The sequence below is a fragment of the Ovis aries genome, chromosome 11, assembly GCF_016772045.2.
Source record: "Ovis aries strain OAR_USU_Benz2616 breed Rambouillet chromosome 11, ARS-UI_Ramb_v3.0, whole genome shotgun sequence".
NCBI classification, from domain to species: Eukaryota; Metazoa; Chordata; class Mammalia; order Artiodactyla; family Bovidae; genus Ovis; species Ovis aries.
In genome coordinates this window covers 29,837,338-29,858,525 of record NC_056064.1, presented here as the reverse complement: position 1 = coordinate 29,858,525, position 21,188 = coordinate 29,837,338, and the positions used below count along the sequence as shown (strand labels likewise).

General features: G+C 52.0%; 1 protein-coding gene across 2 annotated transcripts in view; it reads right to left on the bottom strand.

Moving 5' to 3' along the window:
- The window catches only part of SHISA6 (shisa family member 6), a 264,704-nt gene extending 244,107 nt beyond the window's left edge, over positions 1-20,597 (bottom strand). For both annotated transcript variants that reach the window (XM_042255674.2, XM_042255675.2), the window contains exon 1: positions 19,936-20,597. In XM_042255674.2, coding sequence (XP_042111608.1) covers positions 19,936-20,576 — 641 coding nt within the window. In that variant the 5' untranslated portion in view covers positions 20,577-20,597. The remainder of the gene's footprint in view (positions 1-19,935) is intronic.
- Positions 20,598-21,188: the final 591 nt, after the last annotated feature.

The window sequence follows — 21,188 nt, the reverse complement described above, 5'->3', positions numbered from 1 at the left end:
GAAAACATTCTAAAACCAGATAGTGGTGATAGTTGGAGAACTCTGAAAATGTACAAAAATCACTGAGCTGGACACTTCTAAATTCAAGGATTAATTTTATAGTAGATGAATTACACCTCAATAAAGCAACTATTACCAAAAAAAAAAAAAGTTTATATTCTTTTTTTGTGTTTATCTTGCCTATCAAGTTCTTATCTATGAAGAAAAAACAGAATCAAGTGGTTAAGTCCCTGTTCTTGGAAAGTCAAGACTAAATCTACGTGAATGACAGTGACTTTGCACCTTAGGCGACATTTGGCCATGTCTGGTAACATTTTTTGGTTGTCACAGAACTGGGGAGGGAAGTCGATCGGCAGCTGGCAGGTGGAGGCCGAGGATGTTGCTAAACATCCCACACTGCACAGGAAAGCACCCCCTACCCCCATCCCCACAAAGAATTATCCCACCCAAAGTGCTGGCGAGGTTGAGAAACTCTGAGCTACAGCCCTATGTGAAGTAGGTCTTTGATTAACTCTCAATGCAATCTAGTTCCCGCAATATCTACCAAGATGGGACACTGGGCTGGGCTCTGGGACAAGTAGGGCTGGCAACACTGAGACGAACATCTTGAAATCCAGGGGATCTTGTGTGTCTGACCCGTTCAATGTATCCCTGGGTCTTGGCACGTTGCTCGGCCATTACTCAAAGAGAGAAAGGAGAGAAGAGTATCTCCGTCCCAGCCTTTGTAGGGCTTTCAACCCAGCATCCTTTCAGTCAATATGGACAGTGTAAATGGCAAACCCACAGCAGATTCACTCCAGGCTTATTGGCCGAGGAGGACCTAGCAGAGATGTTCAACCTGTGATCAGGACTCTTGGGACTGGTTGGCGGTGGGTAGGGGGTGGCTCTCGGTACTCAACCCTGAGAAGCCATGCCAATGCTGAGCGCTGAGAAGTGAGGGGGAAGATGCCTCTCTAGAGAGCATCAAGTGCCCCAGAGCATCCCTGCTTGCTGCTGGAGAAGGAGTTTTAACCGGGTTACAGCCAAGCTGTCTCCTCCTGAAGGTAATGACTTGCACGACACCCTCTCCAGGTGCCCTGTTGGCAGGGCTGCGTTGGGCTGCCCAGTCGAAGGAGAAGGACGCGTGCTGGACAGACAGGCTAGTTGGGCTGCAGGGACCCTGCCCTGTGTGGGCCCCAGGAGGCCACGCCCACAGCAGGCTTCTCTGCCTCCCGAGCACCGCCCTCCTAGCGTTCCCCCCTGCCCGGCGCCCTCGGGCAGCAGGAACGGTGGTCCTTGCTCCTGGATGGTGCTGGGCCCCCCTCCATCACCTCACACCCCCTTCCCTCAGCTCCTCAGATCAGTGACCTCCCTCCCCACTCCTGTTCCTCTCCACTTTCCATCTCCTTCTCTCCAGGGTGCTCAATAAATATTACTCTAATTCTGAAATGTGCGATCCCAGCCTCACCTAATTAATTTGGATACGCCGGAGGAAATGGGTTAAGGCCTGAGCTACTTTCTCACCGTAGGAAAGAAAATTGGTCACTGAGGAAGAATGAAGGGGATTTTGTGATAGAGCGGCCGATTCTTGCAGGGATCGGAGGAAGGGGCAGAGACTCGGAAGGGGAGAGAGAAGGTCAGACAGGGACAGAGAGAGAGCAAGGGAGCAACAGAGGGACAGAGGTAGAGACAGAGAGGGAATGGAAGTGGGGGTGGGGGAGAGATGGACAGAAAGGGAGCCAAATGCAGGGGGAGAGAGTCAGAAGCTCAGAGCCAGAGGGAGGCAGAGGGCAAGATTCAGAGATGACGGAGTAGACAGAGACAGTGATCCGGGGAACCAGGCAGGGAATGGAATCAAAGGGCCAGAAACAGGCAGGCAGGCAGAGCCAGAGAGAAAATGGGACACAGAGTCAAAGGAAAACTCAGAGAAAGAAAGAGATCCGGAAGGCAAGAGATGGGGAGAAGGGATCAGAGAGAGACCTTCCCGGGGAAAGAGAATCTGGGGGAGAGAGAGAGAGACTGGCCGGTGAGGACTGAAGCCGGTTCCCAGCCAAGGGCAGCCCCACCCCACCCCACCCCCCATGCCCACTACAGAGGTTCTAATTTAAGAACTTGAAGAATCTGGTTCTCTGTCCTGCTCATCCCAACTCCCCCACCTCCCCCTCCCCCAGAGCCACTTCACTGCAGTATCTGGATACAGGAAACAAAGCGATGCTTTTTGCCTGAATTATCTACCTAATTGTTTTGGTTCGCCGCACATGGATTCCTTGGCATCCCTGAATGTGTGGCAAGCAGGGGAGAGTTAATTAATTGGGCAGCAAATCTGAGCAGGGAAAACAGTCATTCTGATCACTCAAGCCAGGAAATGTTCATGTTCTTCAGGACTCATTGTTTGTGTGTTAACCATCTGCTGAACTGAGTTGCATCTTATACGTGGAGAACACCGAACGGGTTCTAAGGGCCTCACCTGCCTTGTCCAGCAAGTTGCCTGTACCAAACCTGGAACCTTTGCAGCTATGGTTACCCCAATTTTAAACACGACACTGAGGCTCAGGCTAATTCTAGGACCGAAACGTTGATGGAAATGAAATTTCAACTCAGGGCTTCTTTGCTGGAGTCCTGACGTCCTTCTGTTCACTGCGACTGCCTTTTTTATACATCTCACTTTCCTAGGAATTGTCAGCTTGAATGAGTTCTCCCAGTGTTTCCAGCTGAGTCTGCTAATTTAGCAAATGCCAGTTAATATTTGGGCGTAGAGAAACAATTAGTCAATGAGTGCTTCAGGTCAAGACCAATTATTCATTCGCTTAACACCTTGGTTAATGTTGTCAGTGGTCTCAAGGAATGAAAGCGCGTTTGCATTTTCCCAAGTATTGAGTTATCACAACTCCTGTAGGGACCAAGCCCAGTCAACATTCTGACGTGTGCTACTTGCATTCAAGACATGAAATCTGTCTCAAAATGGCAAACGATTCTCTCAACATTAGAAAAGTAAAGAAAACCTTGGTTATAACTCTGCTTCATAGTCCTGCCAGCTTGGGAAATTAAAGGCTTTAATTTACTGAGCAATTACTATGTGCCAGACATAGTGCTAAACTCTTTGATGTGCGATCTTACATAATCTTCAAAAGGACCCTATAGAGTAGGTGCTATTGGTAACCATAGTTAACTGATGAGAAAATTAAGACTAAGAGATGTTAGATATCTTGCCTGAGGTCACACAGCTTGAAGGAAAGTTGCATGGCTCAAGGTGGCCTGGAGTTAAAACTCCCCTCCAGGTCCTCCCCACCATTCTAGGCGAAACAAAGAACTTTCTCTTCCAAAGAAAAAAATAGACTTTAGGTTGATTACGCCCAGCTCCAAGCCAGCCCAGCCTCTGGCCAATCTCCAGAACTCCTTGCCCCAGCCATTTAAGAGATAATTACTCCCAGCAACCTTGGAGAAGAACAGGCCCCCTTAAGACAGTAGCTTTCTACATACATGCCTATATATACTTACTCTTTTCTTAGATAAGTACAGCAGCTCGCTAATCTGACTGCTGCCCCTTCTCACCTCATTAAAGGTGATCTGTTCCTGTAGAGCGCCAGTCTCATTCTTTTTCTGAACCTCTCCTACTCTAACTCCGAACATTACACAGTTAATAAGCGGTAAATCCAGATTTCAAATGTAAGTGGGTTCAACTAAGAGGCTGACTTTATACCACTGAATTATCCGTTCACCCATTTGTCTGTCTATTCACCCATCCATCCATCCCACCCATCTACCCAAACATCAACCTACCTATCCTTCCATCAGTTCATCCATCCATCCTTTCATCCATCCATCCATCCATCCATCCATCCATCTTTCCTTCCAATCCTCCATCATTAATCATACTTACTTTTTTACCTACTATGTTCCTAAAATGGTCTCTGAATATGACATTGTACAGTGTGTTCAATCTTTAGTAGAAAATCTACCCAGACAGAACTCAGTGGTCACCCAACTGCCCATTTCTATTCACCTCAGTGAGTTATCACCATCAAAATCAACAGCGATGAAAGTTTTTACATTGTGCTAGCAGGCAATCTTCCATCAAATGAAACCCTTGAGTAGAACACCAGTACACTTCATTAGACCCCTGCTCTGCACGAGCCCTACTCTACGGAGTTCTTGCCAGAAGTCCCATCCAGAAGTCCCAGGACTCCGTGGAGTTTCCAAGTTTGAAAACAAATGTGGCAAAAGGATGCCCCATAAAATACCTGGAACTGTTTTGTCCTGATCATGACTCATTGGGCAGAAAGGAAAACTTAGGTTCCCCTTAAATGAAGTAGGGAAGCTAGGAACACTTAGTTAATCTCAGAAGTCTTTTTGATCTCAATTCACATACTTTCCATGAAGAGCCCACGTATATTTCTGCTCACTGAAGCAGAACAGATGGGAGCCAGCCTTCTGCCACTGCCACGTCCCTGGCTCTCAGGGCCACATAACCACCACGGAAGCGGGGAAATCAGTCTAGCTGGTGTTCAGTACATTTTTCAGTACCAAGAGCGAGGCAAGCCGGAGAGTTGAGACTCTTAATCAGGACCTTTCTCTTTTCCGGAGGAGCAGGAAAAAAAATTATGCTTTTGGATAGGGATGATAAAAGGCCAAACAGATGAACTATTCCATGAATAAGCTATTCTGGTTAATGTTTTTTTTCTTCCTAACGACTAATGAGAACACTCTTGTTTTTGAAGAATTTTCTAAAAGCATTCCTGCCTAATTAAGTAGAGTATACTGAATATAATTACTTATAAAAAATGCAAGGTTCTTCCATGAGAGGGCCACCAACCTAATCTTTAGTTCTCTTCACAGAGAAAACCCAGTAGGATGGAGGCAAGCTGGGAAATGGAATTCCTATAAAAACTGCGGAACGAACCATGGACGATTCTGATTGCTACTTCTGCGCTATTTCTCCTAAAAGTAGAGGGTAGATGTTCTACTCTGGTTAAATGAAATATCCTGGTTATTTGAGTCCTGGATGACTGAGCTTTTACTTGACCCTGCCACTCAGGAAACAGCCAGCATCCTCTCTCCCCTCAGCTTCATCCTTATCTACTGGGCAGCCAGGGTGCTTTTATCCTCTGAAACACAAACTCCAGACAATTGAAGTGAATATATTTTTAATAAGCATGGACCAAGGAGAATGGCTTGATTCAGTTCTCCTTTTCCTGGTTCTCTCACAGTCCACTTGAAAAACACAGCTGCCAGCTTTGTGTGCGCACAAGACCGCTCTCCACATACTCAGAGGCTCCGAATGGATGGCGAGAATCTCTTTTGTTGCGATAACAATGTTTGTGCATCTGCGCCCAGCCATTCCCCAGGTCCGAGTTGTCCCCAGCCCAGTCGGAATTCATCACGGCCAATAAGCACGGCCGAACTTAGCAAGGGAAAGCTCAGCTGGCCTGCTTTGCTTTGCAGGCCAGCAGGGCAATCCCTGCAACCCCGTGGGCACCTGTCCCCCACGGCCAGCCTCAGGCCCGGCACAGAGTCGACGCACATCCCCAGGAACCGCGATTCATCCCTAATAGTGTCTCCTCCCCACGCACCAGCCCTTGTCTCATGAATTACGTGAAAATCTACCCATGCCTAGGAAATTCGGTAGCATCTATACCAAGCACGGACTTTTACAGAAATGTTTGGATTGTCTGAGCATGCATCAAAGATCTGCATGGGTGAAAGGCAGCTACCCTTTGGAAATGAGAAATGGAAATGCTACCAAGATCTGTTAGCAGGACCACTTGGGCAGCCAGGTGATAGACGAGCTAATAAATGAACCTGCCGCTGCTCTTATTGTTGATACTGTTGGAGTCATCTTCTCGATTTGCTGTAAGCACAGGCATAAATCTATAGGAGAGGCAAGAGGAAGGTGGTATAACCTACTAGCTAAATATGGGAGTCTGGAGCCAGAGTACCTGGGTCAGAATTCTGACAACTCAGGATATTGGTGGGTCTTCCCTGTTGGTTCAGACAGTAAAGAATCTGCCTGCAATGCAGGGGAACCGGGTTCGATCCCTGGGTCAGGAAGATTCCCCTGGAGAAGGGAATGGCTACCCAGGCTGGTATTTTTGCCTGGAGAATTCCAAGGACAGATGAGCCTGGAGGGCTCTAGTCCATGGGGTCACAAAGAGTCAGACATGACTGAGTGACTAACACTTCTCACTTCACTTTCAGGATACTGGTGATCATGAGGTGGCTGCTTAAGTGCCCTGAGGTTCTGTGTCCTTATTGAAAAACTAAGGCCAAAACACTAAGGCCTCAAAATAATGTCCACCTCTTAGGGTTATTACGAGGATTAAACAAGTTTGTATTTGCAGAGCACTTAGAACAGAACCCGGTACCTTGTAAGCACTACTTAAATATTTGACTAATAAATAAACCCAAATACAATCTCCCAGGGTCTACAGAGGCTCAGCCAATAGAACCACGAGGAAAGCACATGTATACAGGTGGAAGAGGGGAGCCGGGCAGCTGACTCAGGCAAGCCAGATGGCAAAACGCCTGCCATGGAGAGGGAGCCACATGGCAGGCCTGTGGCTACGGGTCATTCTGGAAGGGACCACCTACAGCCCATATTTTCCACTCAGGCCTAAGGTCAGAAATGCATCTGGTCACACACCAGCTTTGCCAAACTCTGAACTTGGATTCTGCAAGCCAAGTGCTGAGTGCCTGTTCCTCCCTGCGAGACCATCACAAGTCAGGCTTCTACTAGGGCGCAAAAAGCAAAACAAGGATTCTGTCCAGGTATTTAAAGGGCAAATGGGTTAGACGGACCAGGGCAACATTTTCTGCAAAAGATTCAGCTATTCTTTTTCTTTCTTCTTCCTACATCCCTTTTTCTTTTCTCTGTCTTCTTTCCTTCCTTCTTTAAAAAAACAACAATTATAAACACTATTGCCATTTCCAAGTTCAAGCACCTTCACATCAATGCAACTATTGAAAGGGTTCAGTACCCAAGGGTGGAGGTTGCTCCACTGTGCTTAGTCGCTCAGCCGTGTCCGACTCTTTGTGACCCCATGGACTGTAGCCCACCAGGCTCCTCTGTCCTTGTGGATGCTTCAGGGACGAATACTAGAGTGAGTCGCCAGGCCCTCCTCCAGAGGATCTTCCCAGCCCAGGGATCGAACCCAGGTCTCCTGCATTGCAGACAGATTCTTTACTGACTAAGCCTCCAGGAACACCCAAGAATACTGGAGTGGGTAGCCTATCCCTTTTCCAGGGGATCTTCCTGACCCAGGAATCAAACAGGGGTCTCCTGCATTGCAGGTGGATTCTTCCAGGGAAGCCCATGCTCCAGTGGGCAGGCCTCAGAAGGAAGTCAATACTGGCTTCCCACGAGAATTAACTGAACGAGAATTGCATCCGAGGAAGAGAACGTTACCACCTCCAGGGGGAGAGAGAGCCCCAGCTCTAGACACATCTGGTGCCCAGAGGGAGAGGCACTAAAACGTGTCATCTGCCCCTGGGAACCAAGAGGGTCCGTGAGTTTAAGATGTTAAAGACAAGCATTCACAAGAGGCCACATGCAGACAGCATTCCTATATGAGTAGAGTGTGCGAGGAAAATGCATTTTCTCCTACAGGCCAGGGCAGCCACGTGTGTAAGGACACGAGTTATCTCTGTGGACCTGAGCCTCCCAGGTGCGCTGAGAACAGAAGGGGCCAGACAAGAACACGCCTCCACAACCAGAGAGTCCCCTACCCCAGAGCAGGGCAACAGGCCAGAGCAGGGCTGAGGGGCTCACCCATGGTCATGGGCACGGAGAGTGACAGAAGTGATGAGCCTGCTTCCTATCTTCAGGAAACGCTCTAAGGCAGAGGAAGATGGATGCCAACCTCCAGGAGCGAGAGGAAGGGGGCTTAGCTAGGGGTCCCTCGAGAGCCGCTAAAGCAGGCCAAGGGAAAGAGGCCAAGGTCCTTTCCTGTAAGGGTGCCTCTGAGGACATCCTTTCTCATACTGTCCATGGGGTTCTCAAGGCAAGAACACTGGAGTGGTGTGCCAAATGGACTCGAGTTTGAGCAAACTCTGGGAGAGAGTGAAGGACAAGGAAGCCTGGCGTGCTGCAGTCCATGGAGTTTCAGAAAGAGTCGGACAAGACTCAGCCGCTGGACAATAACAAAGGACATCCTATCTCGTCCTACAGTGGATGCAAAGCTGCCTGGTCAATCCAAAGGGTGGGGTCGGGACAGCAATGCAGGAACAGATAATAGCGAAAGAACGGACGGAGGCAAGACAGAGATCTCTGTCCTCTTAAACCCAGAGACAGGGCCAGCCATCCTGTCTGCTTCTAGGTCCCTAAGCTCTCATGCCCAGCTGGTCATCCTGTGGCCCAAGGGAGTGAGGGGAGCCCCACGTGGTGGCATAATCCATCAAAGCTGAGAGCAAGAGTTTACGGATTCTAAAACCTCAGGGAAATAAAAAATAACAGAAAACAAAAAGAAGGGAAATTAGTGGGAGCCCCCAGAGGGAATCCAAAAGGGAATCTGAAGCAGCCCGATGGGCAAGCATCACCAACCCAGCAGAAATGGGGGCGGGCTAGTAATCTCACTCAATAACACAGACGTGGAAATTATAACACACTTGAAAGGAAATGCATTTTTACTGCTTCCTGGGCCATTGCAGGATTACCAACTAGGCTAAAAAAAAAAAATTGATCTTCGGAGAGCTACTTTATTGACCAGATAAGAATGATTTGTAATTAGCATGCCGATTGTCTGCAGAAGAGCCCACTTGAACACAGTCTGTCTTTCTGCCTGGTGGATGCACCCCGTACCATCCCTGCAGTCTCCTCTGAGCTATTAATCTGTTCATCAGCTTTTTATCAGACAGAGAAAAGAAAAGCAACTTCGCTGAGGTCCCATTTGGATAAATTTTGAATTAGCAGAGTCTGAATCGATGCAGCCTAATGAAGTTACAGCAGGACAGGACAAGTTTAAGAAGGAGGACTAGAGGAAGTGAGGAAAGAAATAAAAGAACTCTCAACAGAGGAGGAATCAAAAGAAGGACAGATGGAGACAGAGGCCGTGGTGGTTAAAGACACCGAAAGGAACACGAAGCAACATTTTAATGATGTGACTTAAAAGACGGAGAAGCAGCAGATCCTCTGTTGAAAGCCGGGTTCTCTTCGCAGATGCTTGGGGGGGGGAGGGGCGCTGGCACAGAGGTGGATAAGAAGCTGGCTGTTGAGGATCTGAGAGCACAAGAGCTGAGTGAGTTCCCTTAGCCTGAAGAGCCTTCTGAGCCGACGGGACAGCACTCCTGGGAATGTTCAGGCAGATTTCTCAGGATACAATAAAAAGGCAGAGAAGGTCCAAGAGGGCGGCTGGAGTCCAGATTCTTCCCAAAGTTCTGGAGCAGCTTCAGCACGTGGGCTGGTTAACATAGGCCACCTTCAGTTGCCCAGACATGGGGGTGACCAAGGCCAGAGTCCCTACCGACAGGATCCAAGGCTGATCAGAGGACTGAGGGAGCAAAGCTCTCCTGGAGACATCCTCTTTGCTAGTATGGGGTTTGGCTCCCTCCCTGCCCCAGATCCCGGGGGTCTGTACCCCAGGACCTCAGAGTCTGGGGTGGCGGGGGGGTGGATGGGTTCTGGACATATTCCCCTCCTTCTCACTCTGGCACCTACTACCAGGGTTCAAATCCCTCTTCGCTGGACCAGCAGGATGGAAGGAAGAAGGAAGTGTTGACTGTCTGGGTGGGAAGCCTCCTTCCCAGAAGAGGATATTTGGCTGAGGGAACGGCGACTCTGTCCAGAGGACAGATGTCCTAAGTAATGAGACTTTAATGTCGGAGCTAATGGGAACAGTACATGAAACCAAATGCCAAAAAAGCAAAGAAGAATGAGAGTGTTTGTGAAGCCTGCAGAAAGCTGTGACTCCCCTCCCAAACGCTGAGGAACGGGGCCAAGCGCGTGGCCACCCAGAGCCCGACTAGAACTCAGCTTCCACAGGTCCCGAGGTGGGGACAGCAGCTCCAGGGCAAGAGGGTCCAGGGTTCTCCTGCCCCTCTGACCAGGGTGGGGGCTGCAAACAGTGCCCAGAAACCTCCACACTCCCACACCTGCCTTGATCGGAGGGTTAAGGACCTAAGCTGCAGACCCGGGAACGTGAGCTCTGCCAGGGACCACCACCATGGCTGTGACCGTGACTGTGACCACCGCCAGCGGTCAAGATGGCTGAAGCTAGAGAGCAAAACCCAGGGCTCTTTCCTTTTCATGGGCTTTTCGGGACAGAGGGCTTGAGGCCTGGAGAAGCAGAGAAACTCCAGTGAAGACTGAGGAATGAGAACACAGGGCGCAGAACATCAAGACGAGAAAGAGCAGAAGTAGAGCGGGGAGGCAGGCTGAGCTGGCCGGGATTCTGGGTCTGGCGAGTGCTGTGCTCGATGTTATAAATGGGGCAGAGTGGGGAGCTGTGATAAATGGAGCTGTTTGTGAGCCGTACATCTTTGTAATTAAAACTGGGAATGGCGCGAGGTCCATCCTCTCGCCCCTCAAATCGCTTCTTTTCTCTCAGGAGCCAGGACTCCTGCAGAATTGCTCTGGGGGCGTCCTTTCAATATTGCAAAGGTTTAAGGAAGAAGTTGTTTTATGGTCTTTCCCCCCCCCCCAATTAAAACCAGTGTGTTTTTGTGTGTTTTTACTTTTTACCTTTTCTTGGTATTGTCTTCACAATCCTCCACCAGCATAATCCATTCTCGAAGAGAAGCCCTTTTCACTGCCTCGGGTGCCTTATGCCGGCATGCAATGCAAGTGAGGCCACCAGCCCTGATTTGAGGAACCCTGGTCCTTAGGTCATTCATTCTCCGGTCCCTTACAGAAATGACACATCTCAGGGGACAAGACCCTGATGCTGGGAGAGACTGGGGGAAGAAGAGAAGGCGGTGACAGAGGATAAGACGGTTGGATGGCATCGTCAACTCAATGGACATGAGTTTGAGCAAACTCTGAGATAGTGAAGGACAGGGGAGCCTGGCGTGCTGCTATTCATGGGGTTACAAAGAACTGGACACAGCGGAGTGAGTAACAACAACAGGGGACGATTTCTTTGCTTTCTCAAGTAGTCTAAGCATCACTGACTCATTTATGTTCAGGAAGGTGAGAGCCAGGTGACCTGCTGGCCCGCAAAGGAGACAGTGGCCAGCTATGGACTAGCTGTGTGATCTTGGGCAAGTTACTAAGCCTCTCTGAGTTGATTCTGTCATCTGTTAAACAGGCTCCAGACTCAGGGTGGTAGAAGGATGCAGTGAGCTCACACAGGATGCCTGGTACAGAGGGAAGTCCTGGAGGAGGGGTGCTCTTCTGACTATTTCCCCATCCCCTGCAACCCCTGCTTCATCCACATGACCTTGAGTCCTCACCTAACTGAGCTCTCAGGTCCTCAACACTGGCTTTCTGGAGTGACGGGTGATGAGGTCGTGCATCAGAAGCTCCAGGGAGACACTTCTGGACGCCTGAGCAGAGGGAGTGGGATGGCCAGCCACAGAGCAGAACTGACCCCTCCCAGAGTGCTCCAGAGTGACCGTGTGGGGCTGGTGGGAGCAGAGGCTTTGCCCCAGCCCCTCAGCACCCACTGGCTCCCGACTGAGAAGTAGGCACCCTGCCCCACCCACAGCAGCGCAGCCCACTGCCTCCCCAGCACCAAAGAGGAACAAGACTTGGCCACAACTGCTACACCTGCTGGCTCCTTGTCACCTGCCCTTAAACTCAGCCTGCCCCATCCTGGCTCCATTTCTGTGATTAACCCCATGGAATGAATGTACTTTTGGGGGTCTGGGGAGGCGCAGTTACCACACGAGGATTCTCCCAGCAATGCTCACCAGAAACCCCATTTTTCTGTGCTTGCAAACACTTCTGCTTCATCAGTGGCTGTGTAGCCCAAGCGGTGACCTCATCTGAGTGCTACCGAACTGCAGAGGTGCTGGCATTTCTGATGGAGGGGTGGGAAGTCAGAGCATGGCAGGCACCCGGCTCTCACTCCCATGCCTGGCCACATGCATCCCAAAGAAATTGGGTCCCTTTACCCTCAGAATCAAACTAGGAAAGTTGGGCTGCCTGTCTACTATCTCACGCAGAAATGTGAGACCGTTTTTAATCTTTTCTGGGTGGCTATTTGAGCCCTTTGCTGCACATTGAACCCCCTCTTTTCCCCTCTCCCAGCTCCTCTACTGTCTGCTGAGACACATTGGGAGAACACAAAGCTGTTTTTCTTAAGGGCAGTAATCACCCTTCCATGTAGAGAGGGGCCCTTTCCTAGCGGTCATCATGAGCAGAGGACTCGAATGCATTCAGTACTGGGATGCCTCCTCTGGGCACCTGCCTTTGGAGGCAGCTGACGCGGCCCCTGGGTAAGTGGGTCTCCCTCCTTTCTGATCAGTAACCAGCCAAACACCTCTTTTCATTCATCAGCCTCAGCCCCACGACATCGATGCTTATAACCATCTACCCTAGAAGGATAAAAATATGCTAGCATGATGAAAAGTCAAAACAACACACATGGGCTCTGAAAGCACTTCCAAGAGAGGAACCGTGGCGAAAATTTCTAGGGAAGAATCAGCAGGTGGCTTCCCAAGGTGACCACCGAGAAGGATGACACACAAGGACAGGTACATCCTACTTCTTTCCCAGGAGGACTTGGGCATGTTGCGGGCAAAAACCCCAAACTGCAAGCCACAGAGGTGAATTTCAACAGAATGACGGAGCCCAAGTTTCCAGCTTCATCAGTCATCCTCCTCGAAGCTTCTCTGGTCCCCTCAATTTATATGCACCCCGGCCCTGGGGTGTCTCGGCCCAGAGCTGAGAAAGAGCAAGATAGGCAGCAGTGAAGGTGTTTCCGTAGGTCACAGAGCCGTCCTGGAGGACAGGCCTGAAATCACCCACCCTGGGGGCCAAGGGATGTCTGGGGGCACTCTGAAAGTGAAAGTCAATCAGTCGTGTCTGACTCTGTGCAACCCCATGGGCTACACAGTCCATGGAATTCTCCAGGCCAGAATACTGGAGTGGGTTGCTATTCCCTTCTCCAGAGGATCTTCCCAACCCAGGGATAGAACCCAGGTCTCCCACATTGCGGGCAGATTCTTTGCCAGCTGAACCACAGGGGAAGCCCAAGAATACTGGAGTGGATAGCCTATCCCTTCTCCAGCAGATCTTCCCGACCCAGGAATCAACCCTGCACTGCAGGGGGATTCTTTACCAACTAAGCTATCAGGGGCGCTCTGGTCTCTGGAAAAAAACTGAAACGTGCATCTGCCTGGTGGGTTCCAGCATCCCCACCCATCACTGGGAGAGACAGAAGGCACTCACAGCCCGTGTGTTTAATTACAGATTTCTGCCCATAGTTTTATCCACGACCCATTACTCTGGTTCTCAACTCTTTGGCTTGTGCTGTATTTTCCTTCTTCAAATGGTCTGCATTACTCAGCTCTTCTTAAAGGATCATAACAATAACTTCAGAGCAGGGTACTGCCCTTTACAAAGGAATTCTGAGAAACTGCCAGGGACCGAGGAAGTGAATGGAAGTCATTTTAGTGGACGGAAAAAATGAATGAGAAAAGGGCTGGGAAAAAATGTAGGGAAGTAGGAGGAGGGAGAAGGCTGTCACTCACATCTCTAAATATCTGAAAGTTATCTGGTGATGACTAAGACACACGTACATAAAGTAAAATAGAAGAGATTTTCCCCTGGGTGAGAAGATAAGGCTTGACCTGGTGGCCCAGGACACCAGCACCATGGTTTCTGGTTCAAGATCACTCATTCCCTCCCTGGGGACCCTTGGCATTGTCATCTGGCCTCCCTGGGCTCCAGCTGCGTGGCTTACAAAATTAGCGAGCTAAGTTAAATGACTAGACAGCAATAAAAACTCTATGGTTCTGTCCACGGATGATAAAATAAAAGAAAGTACTCCTCTGACTTTTCAGAACATTTTGGTTTCATTTCCAGAAATTTAAATATATATAGATAGATAGATAGATGAGGTTAGCAATGTGCCCTGAATGGGTGAAAAATAAGCCTGCCCAAGGCCAAGGAACTGAGACCTTCTGAGAGGGCACTGATAAACCTTCCCACCAAGCCCTCGTCCCTGTCTGCAGCACCTGAAAATGAAGATGCTGGCAGTGTGGAGTCATAAATGTGACCTGGAGAGAAATAAAAGGTAGGTGTTTGCTAAGATAGAGAAAAGGGGTGGGGGGATCACATTTTTAAATGTATTTCAAACATAAACTTGGGCTCAGTGGTAAAAGAATCCACCTGCCAGTGCAGGAGATACTGAAGACCCGAGTTCCATCCCTGGGTTGGCAAGATCCCCTGGAGAAGGAAACGGCAACCCACTCCAGTATTCTTGTCTGCAGAATTCCACGGACAGAGAAGCCTGGTGGGCTACAGCCCATGGGGTCATGAAGAATTGTTCACGACCAAGAGACTGAGTATGCGCACAAAAATGAACGCAGCCCAGGCCCTCATCGAGTCCATTAAAGTTCCTTGTCCCCATCACCCATCTGAGATGGTATTTACACCAGGAAGTTCAAACCATAACTCTGTGGCTCCATGGGATATATATTGTCAAGGGATGTAAGACAAAGCGCACTTGAATTCATCCTAATTTCAAAAATAAGCTTCTGCGGGACTTTGAGTGGAGGGATGGGGATGGCAGAGAAGGCCAGTGATGATACCCAGGAGCCAGGGCCTGGGCGCTCCTTCCACCACTCAGTGGGGATTCTCACTGATTCTAGGGAAGAAGCCAAACTGAATACCTGTGACCATCCCTTCAGGCCATGGAGAACCAGGCAGAGGAGTTAGGAAGAGGAAGCTTCCTTTTGAGTAGTTTCCTTCTCTCCCAGACCCCAGGGCCTGTCCATCTGGGATCATCTCTTGGTCAGCTCTTAACCACTGCTTCCTGCACAGTTGATCTGAAATCGACTGCATGCTCACTCTGATCTCCCATTAAAACAGGCTGAAAACAATGCGCTGGACTCTTTCTCCTCCTGTGTCCTAGCAGCCAGAAACTGTGGGTCAGCTCTTAGGACCACAGCAGAAGCTTTCTCCAAATGAACATGCTCTGAGGGTGGGCAGGAAAGGGGACAGAAGTGCATGCCTTCCAGGGCTGAGGTGGGGGTGGAGCACCCAGGAAGACAGCAAACAACATTCCAGGGAGGACTCCCCAAGTGCCAGGATTTTTGCATGGCTGACCCACTCTCTCAAGAAGGAACTCTGCATAGGGACTTTCCCGGTGGTCCAGTAGCTAAGACTCTGAGCTCCCAATGCAGGGGGCCCAGGCTCGATCCTTGCTCAGGGAACTAGACCCCACATGCTGCAACTAAAGCGTGGCATAGCCAAGACTGGCATGCTGCAGTCCATGGGGTCACAAAGAGTCGGACACGACTGAGCGACTGAACTGAATTGATATATGTGTGTGTATATATATATATATCGATATATATCTATATCGATATATATATATATATATCTTTTTTTTTTTTAAGAATGAACTCTGCTTAGCCTCATGGGTCAAAGGTAACAGGCTTACATTTTATGATTTGAAATGCTCCTGCCAATAGCCGGTGGGCAGGCTCATCTGTTGACTGAACACACACACTCGTGGCTGCAGGGGTCAGGAGGAAGTCAAGCGCTGGGGATCTGGGCAATGCAGTCCACCTTTGGCCCCTGGTCACCTTCCTCCCTTTCCTATTTTTGCTCCTTTCTGTCTTCCTGCTATCCTTCCCCTGACCCCTCCTCCCATAAGCCTTCTTAAATTCTTCCACAATTTCACTTCTCTCTCTCTGCGTTTTTTTTTTTTTTTTAACTCCAAGAAAATGGAAAACATGCAAGGCTAAGACCTTCAGTCCAAGGCAAGCTGCATTTTTTTTTCCTTTCCCTCAAACTGCTATATTTGAAGTTTAAAAAAATAAAAACAAAATACAAGTTGACTCTCGGTTTAGATCAATTCACTCTAGTGAGCCCACAGTGCCTCAAAAAATGGAGTGTTTGAAGTGATTTGACAATTCATTGCCCAGGAACCTGGGAAGAGAACTCACTAAATCAGTTGGCAGAGTGGTCCCGCTGCCGCAATTACGTGGCCTGTGCGGACAAAACAGGGCTCCTCGGGTTTGTAATTAATTTCGGTAGGAAGAAAAGGTAGGACACAGTGTTCCCTTGATGTTTCTAGAAATAAGCAGAACTCAAGATGTAGGCCCATTTTGATTAGGTTACCTGGGGTCACGAATATGCTTCCTTCTCCCTAAAGACATCAGCTCAGGTTTTTCTTCCCATAGCCCTGAGCACTTCTCCACGCCCATCTGCATCTTAAATTCCTCCATCCTTCTTCCCTGGGTAGCCGGAGTGAGGACCTTGGGCATCTCTGGCCTCACCCACTGCACCTACAGCATCCTAAAAGCTTCCTGACCCATCTGCTCATTAGCCATTAAAATAAAAAAGCCACACTGTTCCTCCCTCAGAATGATTCTCATCTCCAAGACTCTAATGAATCAACACAGGGTGAGGAGGAGGAAGGAACCGGTTGGAATGTGAGCGGGCTGGTTCAGAACTGAATGTCAACAGGGAGCCCTTCTCTGAAGCCGTGTTCTGGGCAGAGCCTCTGCCCCTGGAGGCCTCGGCAGGCCCTCACTGAACAGACAGCCCCAGGGAAGCGTCGCCAAAGCTGTTTGGGAACGCTGAGCTCGGCGGCGGAGACGACCTGTGGTCCGGCAGCTTGAGTCTCAGCCTGGGCAGGTGCAAAGGGAGGGTCAGATGAGGCTGAGATCCTGGTGGGAAGTGGGGTCCCAAGTGGGAAAAGCAGGCACCTGATGTTCAGGGCTCTCCAGAACCAGAGCCTGGCTCCACCTCTGGTCCCCAAGGCCACCTCTCTCCCTGCCCTGGGGTCCAGCTGAGAGTCCGTGCTCACATGCTTTGGTGTGAGAGCTGGTGGGTTCCCTGCAGATGCGGGGTGCAAGGGGATGGCTCACACAGACAGGAAGGTCTAATCACTTCTGAAAAAGACTAAATCTGTTCCTCCCTGCAGGGTCTGGAGAGGGGAGAGGGAAGCCTACCCTAAGGGGTGCGCACAGGGCAGGCTGAGGGCCAGTCAGGCTTGGACACCCGAGGAGGCAGATGGCCCATCCTGAAGTACATCCTTCTTTTGACCCTTCTATCGCTCCCACAAACATCCCTCCTGCTCAGCCCGTCTGCTCATCTACCATCTTCACAGAGGCTCACACGCTGAAACAAGTCAAATAACCTTTGCCGTCTCAGAAAGGAAATGCCTTTGCTGTACTATTTCAAGGAGTACGGAACAGAGCCCACGTCCCACCTCCTCCGTGGACCTCCGAGGAGTACACATCCCTTCTCTCTCACTTTCTCCAGGGAGGACTCATTACAGTGTGAATATTTATCTCTTTCTCCCCTGCCCAACAAGACAATCTGCACCCCAAACTCCCTGGGACAGGAAGCAGCGACCTCCAAGCAAAGTGGGAGCGTGGCAGTACCATGCGGGCACACCCGGGAGTCAGTGGGCAGCTCCCGCTAATGTGCAAACTCACCCTGCCACGCCTGGCGAGGGAGAGGTTGGGGTGGGCTGCGATGTGCCTAAGTGGTCCAGAACTGAAAAATAAGTTTCTCTGATCTGTCCAAGGTCACTCAGGGAGTGTCCTAGATGGCTCGCTCATGCTCCGTCCCCTCCCCCACCCCCTTAAACACAGAAACGGGCTCTGTCCCCTACCTAACAAGCATCAACACGACGGCTTCCCAAGCACTGATCAGGCGAGCCTGCAGCTGCTGGAAGAGGTGCTGTGAACTGAATAAAATCAGGAGGTGAATTTGAGGGAGAAGCAGCCCACATTTACATAATGGTCTGAGGGCTGAAACTCATCACCCTTCCCATGGCTACCTCTCTCCCCCAGGCTCGGAGAGAAACGGCCCCCATGGCATCATACTGTGCCGCACACCCATACACACACTAGTCACCCTAGTTTGGGGTGGGCTGAGGATTCAGTGTGGTGAGGCAACGGGGACGTCTCCCTCCAAGGTCACAGCCCACAGGACAGAGGCCAGCACCAGCCTCCTCAGGCCACCTGCATCCTCCCAGAGGATGATGAATGAACTCAGTAAGAGGCAGAGGAAAAGGCAAGGGACAGGTTTCCCCAAGGGGTGCAGACAAGAACGGCCTGGGGACGAGAGAAACCCAAAGAAAGCTTCATGGGAATCAGCCAGCTGGAGACCACAGCCAGCCTGCAAGGGGTGATGAGAGGCCAGAACAGTCAAAGAAAGCGAAGGTGGACAACCCTGGGAACCTGGAGGGAGAAGCAGAGGAGTACGGACCCCGCACACCTGCTTCAGGAAGGGGAGCCAGAGAGAGGATTGTTTGCCAGATGAAACCCGAAGGACAGAGTGCCTTGCCCTTATTTTGCTCTCCACCCCCCGGTCCTCTGCTTTTAAGAACCAGGACTGACCACAAACTACTTGTCACAACTCCTCCATCATTTTCCCTCCAGCCACTGACTTACTCCCTGAGAGGCAAGGTGGCGGTGGGATGGAGCAATGGTGCTTCAGGATTAATGAGCGATGACGATAAACCCACCTCCTTTTGGAAGCTCAGTTCCAACACTCAAGTTTGTCAATATTAAAGTATTCATACTTTGTGGATTTTGACTCAAAATCAGCCACAGAGCATCATCTTTTCTCAACACCCTCAGTATCCAGGGAAAAAAAAAAAAAAGAGAGATGCCCAGAAATTTCTATCTGCCTTTCTCTCTCTTCATCAAGGTACAGGTGATTAATGTCCTCAGCAGTGAGGGAAGAAGGTTTTCAGGCTAAAAGGATAACAAGCCGAGTGCAGAGATGAGCTGAAGCTCTAGGACTCTGGGTGGGAGCCTGCAGGCAAACTCAGAAGGAGGGCTGGTCTGGGGGGTGGTCTCCATGACTAGGGCAGTGGCCACATCATGTGCCAGAAATGGAGGCACGTTCCAGGGCAGGGTTTGTTCCTTGAAAGACTCTGCTGAACCATGTCCAGCCATTCATCAGAGCTGAGCTTGTGTCCCTTGGGTGCATGGTTCCCTGAGTTGTAAAGAGAGCCTGGTTTCCCCATTCCCTCGGCTTGGACCTCCCAAGGGGTGCTCCAGAAGCTAGGGTGGCAGGGTGGGAGGCAGTCACGGTGGAACGCTGGACAACCATACCTTGAGCCCTCGGCATAAGTTTTGGCAGGAGGCAGCCCCCCACTGCCTCCCTGGTGTAAGCAGTGAAAGATGCCCACCGGCTTGAACATAGCAAGCAGCATTCACTCTGAGTTCTGCCCACGGGGCTTAAAAGAACAAGTCCTCCAGTCTCAGCAGGGCAGATAAGCATCCTACTCGGCAGGATGCAATGAAGAGAAACCATCTGCCCTTGGTCAAGATGGAATGCACAGATTTGAATTCCTGCTTACCCAGGAGGCTCCCTTTCCCTATCACCCCCATCTCTCTAAACACCGGGGAACACTCAGTCCACTCTCTTTTCAGTAAGGTTCCAACACTGTTCAGCTCCCTATATCCAAGATGACTGCTCTGGCTTGATTCAGAAAACCAAATAAAATAAGCGCCTACAGCGAGGTGCCCACCTGCCATGAAACCTGCACCCTGGAACCCCACCCGGGATTATTGGAAGGTGCACAATTCTTACACTCAAACTCGGGGATTCCACCAATGTATATTTGGCCCTGTAAATGCCCCTACCAACCAAAGCGTGCGTTCCTGGTTCTGAAGAAATGGAGCAGAGGGCGCCGAAGGCTCTGATTTATTGCCTATCAAAGAGGCAGGGGAGGGAAGTTGACTTAAGAGAGTGGAGGCAGCCCGGGGAGGGCAGTGGGTGAGATGCCAAGAGGACAGGGAAGCCTGAGAAGAGGGGTGAGCCGCCGGGAGAGAGGCTGGGGGGACGGGCGGGGCCCCCCACTCACCCCGGGCGGCCGCGCTCACCTGTGGATGTTCATCTCCCGCGGCGGGCGGTGGGCCTTGTCGTAGGAGACCTTGGCGAAGACGCCGGCCACGATGACGAAGGCGATCACCCCGCAGGTGATGTAGACGGTGAAGTTGGTCTTGTCCTTCTCCGGGTCGTACTTGTTCTCGGGCCCCGGCGACACCACCTTGGTGCTGGGCGTCTGCACCCACACCGGGCTCTGGTAGTTGGTGCACTGGCGCTGATCCAGCTTCTCGTGGCGCTTCTTGCAGCAGAAGCGGTAGTAGCAGGTGCCGCAGCAATACAGGTAGCCGCTCTCGCTGTTGTTGCACTCGAACTCCTTGTCGTACTGGCCGCTCACGTCGTAGTAGCCCCAGCACGTCTCGTAGGTGACGGCCGCGCTGGCCGCCGCCACCGCCGCTGCTGGCTGTCCCCGCCGGCTCCCCGCCTCCGGGCCGCCGGGCGCCCGGACGGTGCCGTTCAGCTCGCGGCCGCCCCGGGCCAGGGCGCCCCCGGGCCGCCGGCCCCCGACGGCCGCGGCGCCGGCGCTCAGGGTCCGGTTGGCGGCACGGCCGCGGGCGCCCCAGGCTCCGGGCAGCAGGTCCAAGGGCTGGAGCGAGAGCAGCGGCAGCAGCAGCAGCAGGAGGCGCCGCAGCGCCATGGCGGGGCCGGGCGGGAGGGCGCGGGAGGCTTCCGTGGCAGGCCGCTCCCCGGGCCGGCCGGGCTCCGAGGGGGGCCGCGCGGGCCGGGCGAGCGGCGCGGGGCAGTCAGCGGCGCCTGGGCAATGGCGCCATCGGGGCGCGGGCGGGCGGCGGGCGGGCGGCGGGCGGCGGCGGCGGCAGCGGGCGGTGCGCACGGACCAGCCCAGCGCGGGCGGCCGGGGCTCAGGCTGCGCGCCGGCTCCGCGCTCCCCCCGCGGGCTCGGCGCGCCTCCCGGGCAGCCCCATCCCCCGCCGGCGGCGGCAGCGGCGGCCCCGCGCGCGGCTTGGCTCAGGCGGGACCCGAAGCGCGGCTCCGGGAGGCGGCAGCAGCGGCGGCGGCGTGGCCCCGTCCGGGCGGATCCTGCGGGACAAGACGGAGAGCCGGTCACGGGGTGGGGCGACTGGGAGGCGGGCGGCGAGCGGGGAGGGAGCGCGCAGCCCTCGAGGAGCGAGGCTGGGGCCGGGAGGGGCGCGGAGCCCGCTCCCGAGACGGGGCCCGGCGGCCCCGGGGCGCACCGGCCGCCCGATCCCCGGCCGCCAGCCCCGCGCGCGCGCGCCCCCGCCGGCTCCCA